Source organism: Chlamydotis macqueenii, chromosome 3 (assembly GCF_036417535.1).
Source record: "Chlamydotis macqueenii isolate bChlMac1 chromosome 3, bChlMac1.mat, whole genome shotgun sequence".
Taxonomy (NCBI): Eukaryota; Metazoa; Chordata; class Aves; order Otidiformes; family Otididae; genus Chlamydotis; species Chlamydotis macqueenii.
Genome location: NC_141558.1, coordinates 123250630 through 123264743, shown reverse-complemented (window position 1 = coordinate 123264743; position 14114 = coordinate 123250630). Strand labels below are relative to the sequence as shown.

Sequence of the window (14114 nt, the reverse complement as noted above, 5' to 3'; positions counted from 1 at the left end):
CAGTAAGAAAAGAAAGGGAAACTACAGTAAAATGGCTTGGCAGCACCTTTAGTAATGACTGTGGCGAAATACACAGCCAAGCAAAAAAAAACCCAAAAAAACAGAAACAGCATGTAATATCAAAAACTAGGTAAAAATTAGATAAGATTTTGTAAAATTTTATGTAGCTATGTAAGTTACAGATGTTTAGCAGAACAAGGAGAGATAATTGATGAGCTATGGGACCATCCTCTGGACTTAAAAAAAAAAAAAAAAAAAAAAAGAAAAATACATACTGCTTTAGATACACAAACAGAATTGTTCTGAAATAGAAAGCTTCCCAAATGTGCTCACAAAGTTTTAATTCATTCATCTCTATCCTCAGCTTCTGCTTGAAAAATATGCCAGCATGACACTTTTAAAAAATTCTTCAAGTAAGAAATTCTATACTTCCTTTTTCTCCAAAGTCAACAAGTAGACAATGAAAAGGTAACACTTAACTACGAGATCTACTGGAAAACCACATACCTTTTTTGTTTCCCATGGGCAGATTGGTACTCAGTAAAGATGCGAAAGAGCTTTGTTTTGACAGCTGAGCCTTAGCTGCTAGTGCATTATTCCACAGTGCTTTTATAAGCATTGAAGCCAAATACAAGGTCTATAAACAAAACCAGGTAACAGCGCCGTTAAGAAGCAGTAGGTGGTGTATGCAAAGATCTGCTGTTAATCTTTCTATATGCCAATACTACAGTTCACCAAAATAAACTAACCAAAATAAGCAAACGTTCAAAATAACGTTGTGTGAAACACTTTTAAACTTCAGACATGAAGTTAAAATTTTCTATTAGTGGTTATGCAGTCTTAATCTCTGAAAAAGATTCTGAAGCCAGGAGAGGCCTACTTGAAGAAACATGACAACTTTACTCAGCCAGTTTGCTCTCTTGCGCATTAGTGAATATTACTTTTACATGCATTCCTTTAAAACGACAAAGACAAATCTATAACGCTTGTTTAATATACTAACATACTTATTTTCTTGTTACAGTGCTTTTGTTCGCCTTGTCTTTACCTGTTCAGTGTGAGCACTTGGATGAAGAGTTGAGACCAGATTAAGAAGATGTCTAAGTGGGACAGGGTCCAAGTTTTTGATCAAAGAGGGAAACAAATCATGTATGTAACGACTGCAGTGCTTTAGCTACAAAATACAAACAGAGAAGATAACAGCAAGAGCAAAGTAAAATTTAAAAAACCCTCAAAGATTGCTAAAATTGCAGAATTAAACAACATCTTTGCACAAATTCCCAGGAAGCGCTTGTCCAATAATTCCAAACTACATCAGACTTGCAATTTTGATTCAGTTGAATTTTCATACTGTAAATCATTTAAAGTTCAGTGAAATCAAATGTAACTATCTTCCTCAGTTCCAGTTCTAAGAGATTTGGTGGAAAGAAGTGGTGGAAGTTTATTTTGCATTTTAACTTAAATATAATTTTGAAAATATTAATACATATGCTAAATCCTGAGGGAAACAATACTTGCAATGATAAACTTAGCAGCAGTGGTAAATACAAACACAGACATTACAGACTAATATGAGACTGAGAGAACAGACTGTGTGAGCTGTGTGAGGATTATTTATAATTCTTTTGTCTTTCCAGTAATGGATGTCAAAAAATATGACAATGTGTTTAGCTAACTATTCTATTTACACACTGAAGTGACAGCGCTCCTCGATGTTTCCTCTTAGGTTAAATACGGCTTTTCACAGTCACTCAAAGGGTTTAATCACATTTGTATGGATGCTGATATTCAAAAAATAAAATAATGGTTACAGGAAGCTTCTAGGAAAAAAAAAGTTCTTAATGTTGGTTACTACATACGCAACTCAAAAGGGTTTTTTTTTTCATTCCTAACTTATTTTATTTTGCCTTCCTGGCATATAAAATATCTGTGTCAGCAGTTTATGGGGTACAGGCCATCTTTGACAGGATTCAAACTGGAATTAACTCATGTGGTTTCTTTATAAGGATGCATTTAAACACCTTGAGATATCTGCTTCAACTCAGAGAAGAGAAATTTTTGTCAAAAACCTAGTTTAAAAAGTGGAAAATATGTTCTTTAAGGCCTTCTATTCTTTTAGTCTAAAGGTGTCAGCCTTTTAAACATTAAAGGTTTAAATCTTTTACAGGAAGTAATAACGACAGGCTTAATTCTGGTATCAATCATACACATTTTGAAAATACCAGTACATCAAAATGAGTTTGTGAATTGTAAAATAATTATTGCATTTAGGTAATTATATTAAGTTCTTAAAATAGTATAAAAGATAGAAAAACATCCAGAGACCTAACACTAGTGTGAGTTACTGTATGCGTGAGAACATCAGGGAAGGAAACATATTGCTTTAAAAATGTAACTGAAATAAGTTGTTATTATTATTAATGACTCTGACACAGAAAGTTGTTCGAGCCCATTAGAGTGAAAGCTCTTATAATGAACATTTATCAACATACCAGCTGCCTGTTATGATGACAACAGGCTACAGAGGTTTCAGAATGTGTATGCAATAGTATTTGAGTGAAACAAACTGCAGAGAAACACTGAACACATAGAAAACCCCTGCTTCTAATTCTAATTTGTATAAAAGTATGTTCCCTATATCTGTTCAAAAAGATCCATTTTATTTCTCTGACTTTCATTTTGAGTGTATTTTTCAGAAAAATTGACACTGAAGTCTTGAGGGTTTTTTTCTGGGGTTTTTTGTTCGTTTTTGTTTAATTTTGTTTTGATTTTTTTTTTTTTTTTTTTTAAGAATAAAGGAAGAATAAGACCATGAAAAAACACTTTCCACACCAGGAAATCAAAATGTCTACTATACTCAAATCCCCTAAATAAAAAATTTCACAACCTAAAATAAAAAGCATAGCAATCAATTGAAAGTAGCAAAGAAATATATCTTTCTGAAAGAAGAAAAAAAAATAAAAATAAATAAAAAAAAAAGCCTATCACAGTTTCCAGGTTTACCAAGCAAAAAATAAAATCTCAGTGCCTTCTATAGATTTTTAACACCGGCACTGTAGCACAGCCATAAACTTCACTGCCACAATTTTCACCTGATCGTTCCCACCAGGAGTAGGAGAAATGGAAACTACAATACATAGGAGCAAGGCAATTCAGCACAACAGTAAAAATTTTACATCTACCCTACAGTCTTCATCCCCATTCTTAGGGAAAACACTATGTCCTTGCTATACAACTTCATTTTTTTCTTGTATAAAAGTAACTTAGGTGAACTTTTGCACCTATTAAAAAAAAAAAAAAAAAAAAAGAAAACATTAATTGTGGCAGTCACCTAACTTAAAATTTTGGTCAGCAGAACACTGACAGACAGAGAAGAAAAAGTAAGAAACTCAACCTTAACAATGTAAAACAAAACCAACTTGCCATTTTCTATACTTTTTTTTACCACTCCTGCAAATATAAAGATTTGCTATATACCTGTGCTGCAGCCCAAATACAGTCTATATGTTGAGTACTAAGTCTCCCTTCAGCTGCAAGAAAATTCAGAATCACTTGGCACTGCTTGATGATCTGCAAAATGAGAACATATTGAGGAAAGACTTATTAGAACAAGTTACTCCTCCACGTTTATACTAAAAATAATAATAATTTTATACAAACCTCAATATGTAAATTTGGTCCAAAAATGTGCTCAACTACATTGTTGCTGATAAGCCAGTCTGCAAGCTCTTTTGCAATTGACCTAGAGACAAAAAAGAGTGGAAACATATAGAAAATTATCTGTCTATAAGATATACTCTGTGCTCTTCCCTAGCACAGCACGTCTTATAAATTAATATTTGTAGTTGCATAGTTGCATCTGTAGTAAGCATACGAAAACTTTTTTCAACACAAGGCATACTCAACATTCATTCATTCAGGTAGGAAGCAAATAATTTCTGTTTGGTTTTTTTTTTTTTTTTCTTTAGCTGGAAGACTAATGCCAAGTACCAACATTTCCCATGCACCCCTCTGGGTCATTACCAAACACGTAACCAACAACTGTACCAATTTTGTTACTCCACAGAGCTCAACAGACCACCTGCAGACCACTTTCAAGGACCTCACAGGTAAGATTTTGATAAACACTGCTATTTAACCCAGATTTATCATTAAATTCCAGAACTACTGAGTTCACAAATGTAGCTAAAGATGAGAGTGACAGAGGGGTTTTTTTAAGGAAATCACAAAAATATTTTTTGATTCTTTTGCATAAATAGCAACTCATATAGCTTTAAAAACCTATTTCATACTTACACACATTTAGCATACAGATACTTAAAAATCCTCACTTTGTTTCATCCATAATAACAGGGAACTTTACCCACTGCCAATCCATAACCAAACATTCGAACAGAACAGGACAAGGAAACTGAATTTTCCCAAACAAAAGTTCAACTTCCAGGAAGGACTGCCCTGCCTGGAAACCAGTGCATAAGCTCCTTTTTATTCCTTCCTTTCAAGCAATTGTTTGTTTACCCAGATTTTGGCACCAGAAGCAATTAGAAGATATCCCAGTATTTAAAGCACAGCCTGTAGTTGAAATGGCCCTGGAATAAAAGCGCTCTGTTTCACAAGGAGGAGAGGACGGGAGGGAGCAAGTGTCTTAGAAGACTACAGGAAGAATTATTTTTACTGCTGCTATCTATGTCACATTTATGGTCACTGCTTCCAGGATTGCCTATCTTTATCATCCGCAATAAGAAAACAAGATTCATTAGGTAAAAAGAGATTGCCTTTGTATGTTTTGCAAACAGAATTCACTTTTCCAGGGCACACTGCCAGTTCTTGAATTGTTTTAATTTGCCTGATCCCTATGGATAAACTCAAGGAGCAAAGTTCCTTATTTCTCAGCACCATTCCTATACTGTCCTCTTATCTTGCAATTCCAGGACAAGGGGAATCAAATATATCTATATTGTTCAAAAAAGACAATGTACCCTAACATTTAAGTAGTAACTGGCTTGCAAGATACAACAATTTACCAACAGTATTATTTATGGCTTATAAATAAATTAGTTCTCAAAGTCAGTTTGACAAGGTATCTGCCCAAAGAGGGATACAAAGATAAGCCAGGTTTGTTCCATGAAATCTACTTAAGTTCCTACGGCCTCATTTCAAAACAAAACTGAAACCCAACCACCACCTCCAACATCCCAAAGACACCTACCCCAAACCAAAGTGTTAGGGCATGCACACTACAGACTTTTTTCAGGACTTGGATTTCTGTCTAACAAAATCTTAAGTATCACCTTTTCACATGTTTCTTGTAATTTTGGAGATTTTACAGCTTAAGGGCCTTATTAATCATTTGAATACGGGCTACCAGTCTCCTTTAGCAACACATTTGGCTCTAAAAAATGCTCTTACCCACCTGCCTCCCTGCTGACAAGCCCAAGTAACCACAGTGGCATTGGCCATATAACTCAAGAGACTAGAGCTCTGTTACTCTTCATTTTGTCAGACAGCTGGCAGACTTGGCATTACAGATTCATCTTAAATCACAAGTGCCCAACCCACAGTCTAAAAACTGAATGCAGCCTGCAAAAGAGTTCCTTGAACTTACAACCTATTCAGCCCCAACTCCTTCTTATGGCTTCATGTTCCTTCCCTTTGCTGTGGGCCGAAGTGCTCCTGCAACACGACCAAAATATCAGCAGAAAGCCTCATCGTTTGCATTTTGCACATATAAAAGGTAGACAGACCTGGTCACATCAGTGAACATACACCCACTAAATGCAGGAGACCTGAACAGATGCCTTCTGGTTGACAGGTGAAAAAAAATCATTGCAGATGGTCCTCCTTAAGAGGCAAAAGCCTTGACATCTGAGCCACAAGTCAACGGAGGTGATTTTGTCCCAGGACCCCTTATTTTCTCCTTGCATCTGAATTTTTAGTCCTGCAGCTTTCAAAATGAATCTCAGATAAACACTGCTGGAGTCACCAGGTGATGTTAATACGAAAGGACATACTCCTCAGTCCCTTTGAACCGAATACTTCTGCTAGTGGCACGATGTCCATTAGACATTGTAACCAGAGTCAGATGTTGCATTTTAGTTACTCCAGAGAACAAAAACTCTCTTACAGAGTGAGATCCTTCACATTTTATTAAATGAGTATGGCAGTTTTCTATCTCTAGTTTGCAACATTTTTCTTCTGAGAAATAATGGATTATTCTTTTGAAGGAATGCCTTAATAGATGTGTTCTCAGCGGTAAAAAACTCTTTATCCTGCTGGTGAGCTCAACTGTAATACGACGACATCTCAGATTTCTGAAGGTAAACATTCATTTGATATGGATTTGTTGAGGATGACCAAAAACAAGAGGATCTTTGTGAAAAGCAGAACGCAGCCTTTGTGTTTCCCAGAGAGAATTGTTCCTCCCACAAAGTTTTGCTGAGAGCACATCAATCAGTAAATATGCTGCCTTTTAAAATTATGAAGTTACAACCAGCACGATATACCAAGAAATATATTTATGCTAGCTGACTGAAGGATTCACCAAAGAAAGCTAAGTTCAGTGTAAATGAAGGATGTCTGACTCATTTCCCAAACACTTTGACTTCAGGAAAGGTTTTTTTTTGGCCCAGTGGTTTTCCAGCTCCTTGATAAGTTTACTCACTTTCAAACAGAGTGAACACCTTAACTCACAAGCAATTCCAGAACTTCATATAAATAAACTGCCAGCCTACGGATAAATTGACCTATTATTTGAGTTTGTATATTGTCACTTAACTTGTTTTTACTTTAATAACCATCAAAAGCCCTATAGCCTTGAGAAATTTCAGATACCCGCAAGTTCATAAAAATTCACTGAGTTCTGAGTAACCTAGAATAACTTCTTATTAAAAGATTTAATGTGTAATTTTCAACATTTTTCAATGTAGTTTCAATTTCAATTTCTAGCTACGTTAGAATTTCTTTCACATAGTCTGTATTGTTCATAATTCATAAGTATTTTTTCACAGAGCAACTTGCCAATTATTGTATGACTATTACTATATAATATCATTACAATTCAGGCAACTTTGCAAGAATTCAATTTTCAGTAAAAAAAAATGCTCAAATTCTGTTTTAAAAGAAGTTCTTCAATAGGTTATAGAAAAATTTTCCTCCCTCAGATTGAAGGTAACAGTGAGAGTGAAAAACATGCATTATGATGAAAGTGTAGATATGCTTTTCCCTGTAACATAAAAGTAGCAGTACAAAGAAACGTTTTACATATTAGATACCTAAGTCATACAGACCTTAGCAGTAAGAACATTCACCTTGGTAATAACACGTACTAGCTATTTTTCATGGATTTAGTACCCAGAATAGCAAGAGGAAGAGTCATTTAAAGAACTCATATTCTCTATGAATGTGTGTCGTGGGTGAGGGAGTAAGAACAAAAAAGTAAAGGTAGCAACTACTCTAGTTTAATTGTCTCTAAATCTTTCTCATACTGTAAATCTACACAACATACTGGGCTACACTATCTCTAGACTTAACCAATTTCCCCCTAGACTTTTAATTTCAGCTCCCTGACAACTCACGTCTTTCAAAAGTAACTGCTTTATTTCCAAGAAATGAAATTCAAGCACTTTTGACATTCGTTTCCCCAGGCACTCCATTGAGACTGCGAGGAAGAGCAGAAGCTATGCAGTTTCTGATATAACCTGATGTTTGTGAACTGTAGTTACAAAAGGTGAGCACTAGAACTTGAATTTCCTTCATTACTGTAAGTATAACTACCTGGAAGGAAACTACAGTTTATGGATTTTCCTGACAGGTCAAAGAATGTCTCTCTATAAGAGGACTGGGTTAAAGTCCTAGAAACATTTTAATCTAAGGCTGTGGTGCAATACTTGGTAGCCACACGATGACCGAGATCCAGGAACAAATCCCACAGCGAAGTAACGCTCCCAAAGAAAACCTTATTTATCCAAACAGTCAATTCCCAACACAATTCACCATGCAGCTACAAAAACACAGCAGCTCAGTACTGGATGAAACACCACAGCAAGTTAGCAACGTCACTCAAAAATATAATGTGAAACCTTAAAAGACAAAATGTAGCAATATAACGAGCAGCTTGCAAAGGATGAAGACTAATAATTCTTGACAAAAATCACTGAAATAGCATCTACAATATAACAATGGATGGAAAACACTGATCTTGACTGTTTAGGATCAGAAATGCAAAAAGGATACAGCAGGCACCTTCCCAACACACATTCAAGCATGCTTTTTTTTTGGTTTTGAGTGCACAATTTCTTATTTGACCCTCCAAAACCACCACTCTGACATCATCTCAAATATTTATTAGACTATTGTGTATGCCACTGGAAAGGTGTATGCCACTAGGAAGAAATATTAGTGAGCTTAGTGAAAAAAAACTTTACTACTCGTTTCAGAGAAAATCTGAAAAGATCCCTGGACCGTGGAATAGAGAGAGGGGAAGAGGCATTCCAGTGATGCTGCCATAAATTCAGTTGGTGAGCTTCGACAAAAACTGAAAAAGCAAGAGTTAACACGAGCTAAGAGAACGGTGGTGAAGGGAAAAAGCAATACAAAACTTGCTGTTTAATATCTCAATAAAGAAGGAAAGAGAGGGAAAAGAAAGGAGAAGAAACAGCCCAGATCTTTCTGTCTAGAGGTTAAAGGAATTTTGGACACCTGAAATTACTCTGCAGGAAGCTTTTTAAGGGAGGGTAATCAAGCCTTTAAGCAAGGCAGGGCACCATCTCAGCATCATCCCAAATCCTGAAACTCGAATTCTTGGCTGTCTGCCAAGAGAAGAGCAAAACAATATCTCTCTTTACACATGTTACTTCCAATGGTTAACAATATCCTCATTAAGGAAAAAATACCACTTCTTCCTCTTGTGGTCCAAATAGCAAAGAAAAAACCCCATTTCCCTCTCTGAAAGGCGTGATGATTTTTCACTAATCAACATGAGCGAAATAGTTTCAGGTATCACTATTCAAAGGCTTGAAGACTCTTCTGTTCAGTCTCGTTATTTTTAGCTTCAACAGATTTTATACTCTTCAGTACCTTAGATTTGAGTCTATCTTAAGAGCCAGGAATAGCTAATTAAAAGTATATCTCAGCGATATGAAGTTGAGTCACTGAGCCACTGCACATATCTGAACAATATGCCTAGTCAGTCACCACAAACCCTCAGCCCTAGAGTAGACAGTCAGGTAAACTAAATCTAAATTTAGACATACAAATATCTACAGCTAGAAAACAGATTTTTCTCTTAGCTTTCTGCTGCTTTCAAGCGCAAGTTGTGAAATCCAAGTTTTCCTAGACAGAAGATACTTTATCTTGTCTTACCATGGAAAAATTTGCAACCATGTGGATAAAGGCGGGAAGCTACTGTTGCAAAATATTTGCTTAAAAAATCCTGACAATACTTCCAAGCAAAAAGGAAGCGCTAGGACTAACTGACAGCTCTTTTGAAAAAAAGATACCTCCCGCAAACCCACCTTATCAAGATACAGAAGGAGAAATCCCAAAGGTTGACAGTTCCAAATGCATCTGGAAAAGTCAAAACACATAATGGGGATGACCAGAGATAATGCAAAACATCTTCCTTTGACAATCTGCAGAGGCTACAAAGGTACGAAATAAATCTTAGCTTTCCTTTCTTCACCAAGGAAAGAAAATAGGACTGAAAAGCTTTCCTTCTGCTGCTCATTCAATCTCTGCCAACTCCCTAAGTGCCTTCTCATCCAAAAATTCCTCAGGAACAGAGTCTCTCATGAGAGGGAAGCTTTGTACTGAACAAACTGTAGAAGTGAGACATTTTCCCCATCCTTCTGCACCAGCCTTTTGTGATTATTTGGCTGGAAGGAATCAACGATTTCAAAAGATACTTGAAGATAAGCAGCAATACTGCGTACTGATTTGCACTCAACTTTTCAGGTAAAACCCCAGAATTACTGGAATTCAGATTTCAAAAACCACATACTACAAAAGTGGAAAAGAAGGTCTTCTATTCATGCTGCATTCCTTTCAAATGACAGGCTCTTTATAGATCCCTTTGCCAAGAAAGTAATATCCCAAATGAGAATTTGACAATTTCCCCCAGCTTTAAAATAACTCTGATGTTGTTGCATAGTACATCTGCTCTTCTGCAAGGAAATGTAAGCACTGTTCTCTTTTTCCCCTGTCAATACCTTTCCTTTTTCACATTTGACACAGAAAATTAAACAGCTTTTTATTAGATTTAACTGGTGGAATACTTCCTCTTAACATTCCTTAATTAGTTACTACTAGTTAAAAACTAGTTAATTCACAATGCGTTTCTGAAGATAAACTAAGTAAGAAACATCTCAGTTTCAGAATTTCAACATGAAGGAAGGTGGAGAAGAAATGGATAAAATGGAGGTCTGGAGGTTAATGGAGTTTAACAATACACCGTAAACTGGCAGTGTAGTACTGAAAATACCCCAGCCAACCAAGCCACCTCACATGCTGAACTTGACATGCTCCTGTAGCATTTACTTCTACTGCTACAGAACCGGAGGCTTTGGAGGAAAAAAGGAAAAAAAAAAAAAAAAAGAAAAAAAAATCAAACACCTCCCAGAGCACAAAGTATAAAAATAAGTATACAGAAGTATATATTAAATTATATTATATTAACATAAGTAATAAATGTGTGCTTACATTTATTACAATAATGCAAATTTTTTGAAACGTACATGAGCTTAATGACATTACATTCCGGTTTCATCAAATTGTAGCAGGATATTCGTGTCATACTTGATGAGAATTCTTTCATTTTTCTCTGACCGTATGGATCATAATTTACTTTGAAATAAATGGGTAGTATGGGTTCACGTTCACCTCATGATTTAGTGACAAAGGACAAAAAAAAAGCTGATCACAAGTGGTTCTTTTTTTTGTATTCTCAAGGTATTTTCACATCTTTATGAAAGCAAAACTGCCCTAGATTCCAATTCTTCATTTTAAAAATACCAACCTACAAATTTCACTTCAAATATACAAGTTATTTACTTGAAACCTATAGTATTTTGGTGTTGAACTGCTGCCAGATGTCAACAAGACAGTGTTAAAATAAAATCATTTATAATAAAACTAACCAGCTCAAAAAGCAAGCCAACTGCTGCTGTAACAGATTTCTCATTAACGAGCAAAAGATACTGGAGAGGATGTGTCCGTAGGGAGCCAGATACGCCCGTGGATAAAACCCCCAAGATAAACAAAAAGAGTGTATCACACTACAGGATAAATGTGTAAAGGATACATCACAAGTCAGATCCTAGGTTTTGCATACTTGGCTTATTATTTCAAAAGAACAGTTATTTCAACTACCTAAAGACATACTTGTGTCTAAATTCTAGACAGTTCCAACGGTTAAGTTTAGTTACTACAAAAATCAATACATTTCCTCCCTGGAATACAATCCCACACATGAATCTTCTCAAAGATTTATGGGAGTCTTCTTTGGAATTGATAAACACACCTCAATTATACAAATAAGGACGTTAAAGAAAAACAACTAATAGTTCTAAAAGCATAGCCTCACAGACTCCATGGAAAACTAATAATAAGGCTGGGAGCCAGTGATGGCAAGACAAGACTTAATTAACTAAATAATCAGGAGAAATGAGAAGACCACAAAAATATGAGTTGGATATTAATTAGCTGATTCTTATTTATACACCACAATAGAGATAATGGCCTGCTACAGGTACTTATTATTTCAGTATCTACATTTTTCTAAAGGTTACCTTGACTCTATCTTTTAAGACAGTAAAAATCCAGAAATATTTTAGTTGCCATTTAAAACAATTGATTAAACTTCTGATTAGAATATTTCAAATAGATGCCTCAGATTATCACTACTCCCCACTGTGTAAAAACCATAACAACAATACAGAAGAACTGCAACCATACAGTACACTGAAAGTATTCATAATAACGTTCCTACTTACGTTTCTGTGTCTGAAACTAATGACTCATTATTACAGACATCATTGAAGGTATGAAGTTGGTTCTATAGTTAGAAAAAGGAAGAAAAAAATTAAAATTTCTCTAAATACTTTGAGGTAGTTTTCTTATATTTAAAAATAATATTAGTGACAGTAAACAATTTTTTCTAGTACTTTAAATGTTTTTAACTAAATTGTTTTCACAAATATTTGAACACGCATTCTAGTAGGTAAGAGTGATTGAATTTCTTTTTCAAAATGAATCTTTCTTTCACTAAAGCAATTAAATAATGTTACAAAACTGCCCCCACTCCAGAAATCAAAACAAGGTGTGTAGCAGTCACATAGCTTTCCGTAAGACATGAAACATATACTCTGAAAACCGATGTTGTAGGATGAGTTTCCCAGTTACTGTAACGCTTACTACAACAGCAAAGATTTCTTTGGTCATATTATCAGTGCTGAAAGGCTACAAAAATGGAGAATGGAAATCACTTAGTTTTATATGAAATGAAGCTTTGAAGGATATATGAACTGATAAATTCAAGACATTCCAGAGGGAAAAAAGCATGTCAAAGATTTACATCTCTTTTACAACTTTTCCATCAGCACCAAATTTCCAGATACAGAGATGGATCACTATACAATTCTTTACATGTACATACAATTTTTTAAATATTTCAAATTAGACAATAAAATTTATTTGTAATCTTGTTTTTAAAAAAGTTAAAGCCACAGTAATGTGAATTTTTGGAATTCTAATTAAACTTGTTGCACAACTTCATCATAATATTTCTTTCTTGAAACAAGTCTGGCACAGGTACTTTTATAATTCAGGTGACAGTTAATCTCCTGCAGTCTTTACACAAAGATTTATTCATGTCTAATCTCAACAATTTTCATGGGAAAAATACTTTTGAAGAAATAAAATTTAAAATACACATTAAAATTAGTGAGACATGAGAGGCTGATTACACAATTATTAACAGATAAGTTATAAACAGATACTTTCAAACGAAACGTATGTAGGAGTTGAAAAACATGCGAACAGAACTTAGTAAATAAATTGTTATGACCAATTTGAAGTGAGTCAAATAAAGAAGTGAAAGTTCACTGGAGTTTCTGAAGACTCGTGCCTCAACCAAAAATGTTTTGAAAGAGATGAAAGAGTACTGAATTGTTACCATCATCAATTTTAAATCCACAGTCACACGTTGATCCAAATTTCCCATGCAAAATCCTTATGCAAAGGAATTCTGACAAAAGGTGTTTTAATATTCTAAATATTGTTTGAAAATTCCAGTAATTTCAACTAAAGCCTTTGAACTCTGACACAACAGTACAATACTAAAACACATGGGATAGTGTTGCACCACCTTGTTCTCACTCACCTCCTAACGCTTTTCTCACTTTCAGTTTTGTTACAATGAAATGACAGAGCGAATAAAATACTTGTATAATTATTTTACCATACATGAAACACTGTAAGAAACCAAAGAGGTCTGTGCCCAGACACAAAACTGATGTTAATACAAACGTGTTAATTACAAAGTACAAGAGAGGTATAAAGTCTTCAGTAAAGAAAGCTGAGAACAAAAAAAGCATCTCCCTAGCTAGCCTTGTCCCAAGACCTAGGCATCAAATGTAATTACATTTTCTACACAGAAAACCAATGCAAAAAGTATAAGTATCCACTGTTCAAGTTTTGCACTGAATTTGTTCAGCAAAAAGCTAACAATGTTGCATTTGCACTTTAACTAATGCACAGAACCAAATAAAAAGGGGTTTAGAAAATGAAAAAAAGCAATGATGGCCAGATCAGTTGCAAGAAATCATTCTCACATACTTGAGTTCAACTGTAACTGTGAGGACAGGAAAACACAGTTCTATTTGTGAGGGAATAGTAGAGGGAGAAGAGGGTATTATGGAGCTGAACAACCTCAACAGATGACTGGGAGATGAAATCAGAGAGAAAAAGTAACAAGAAAAGTAAAGCTTCAGGTATACGTTGGCTTATATTTTGCTATTCTTTTCTGCAGCTATTTCCAACTTCGTATTCAACCACTTGAGCTTCCACTTTGCTAAAATTAACTTTCATGTGTCTGTCTTCAACCTTGTTTTCTAAGTAAG

General features: G+C 35.0%; 1 protein-coding gene across 3 annotated transcripts in view; it reads right to left on the bottom strand.

The window, feature by feature from the left end:
* USP34 (ubiquitin specific peptidase 34) overlaps positions 1-14114 on the bottom strand; it is a 135092-nt gene that overhangs the window by 76720 nt on the left and 44258 nt on the right. For all 3 annotated transcript variants that reach the window (XM_086744019.1, XM_086744018.1, XM_086744020.1), the window contains 5 exons: positions 11988-12049; positions 3661-3742; positions 3478-3570; positions 1049-1174; positions 508-637 (listed from right to left, as the gene is read on the bottom strand). In XM_086744019.1, the coding sequence (XP_086600145.1) occupies positions 508-637; positions 1049-1174; positions 3478-3570; positions 3661-3742; positions 11988-12049 (493 nt within the window). The remainder of the gene's footprint in view (positions 1-507; positions 638-1048; positions 1175-3477; positions 3571-3660; positions 3743-11987; positions 12050-14114) is intronic.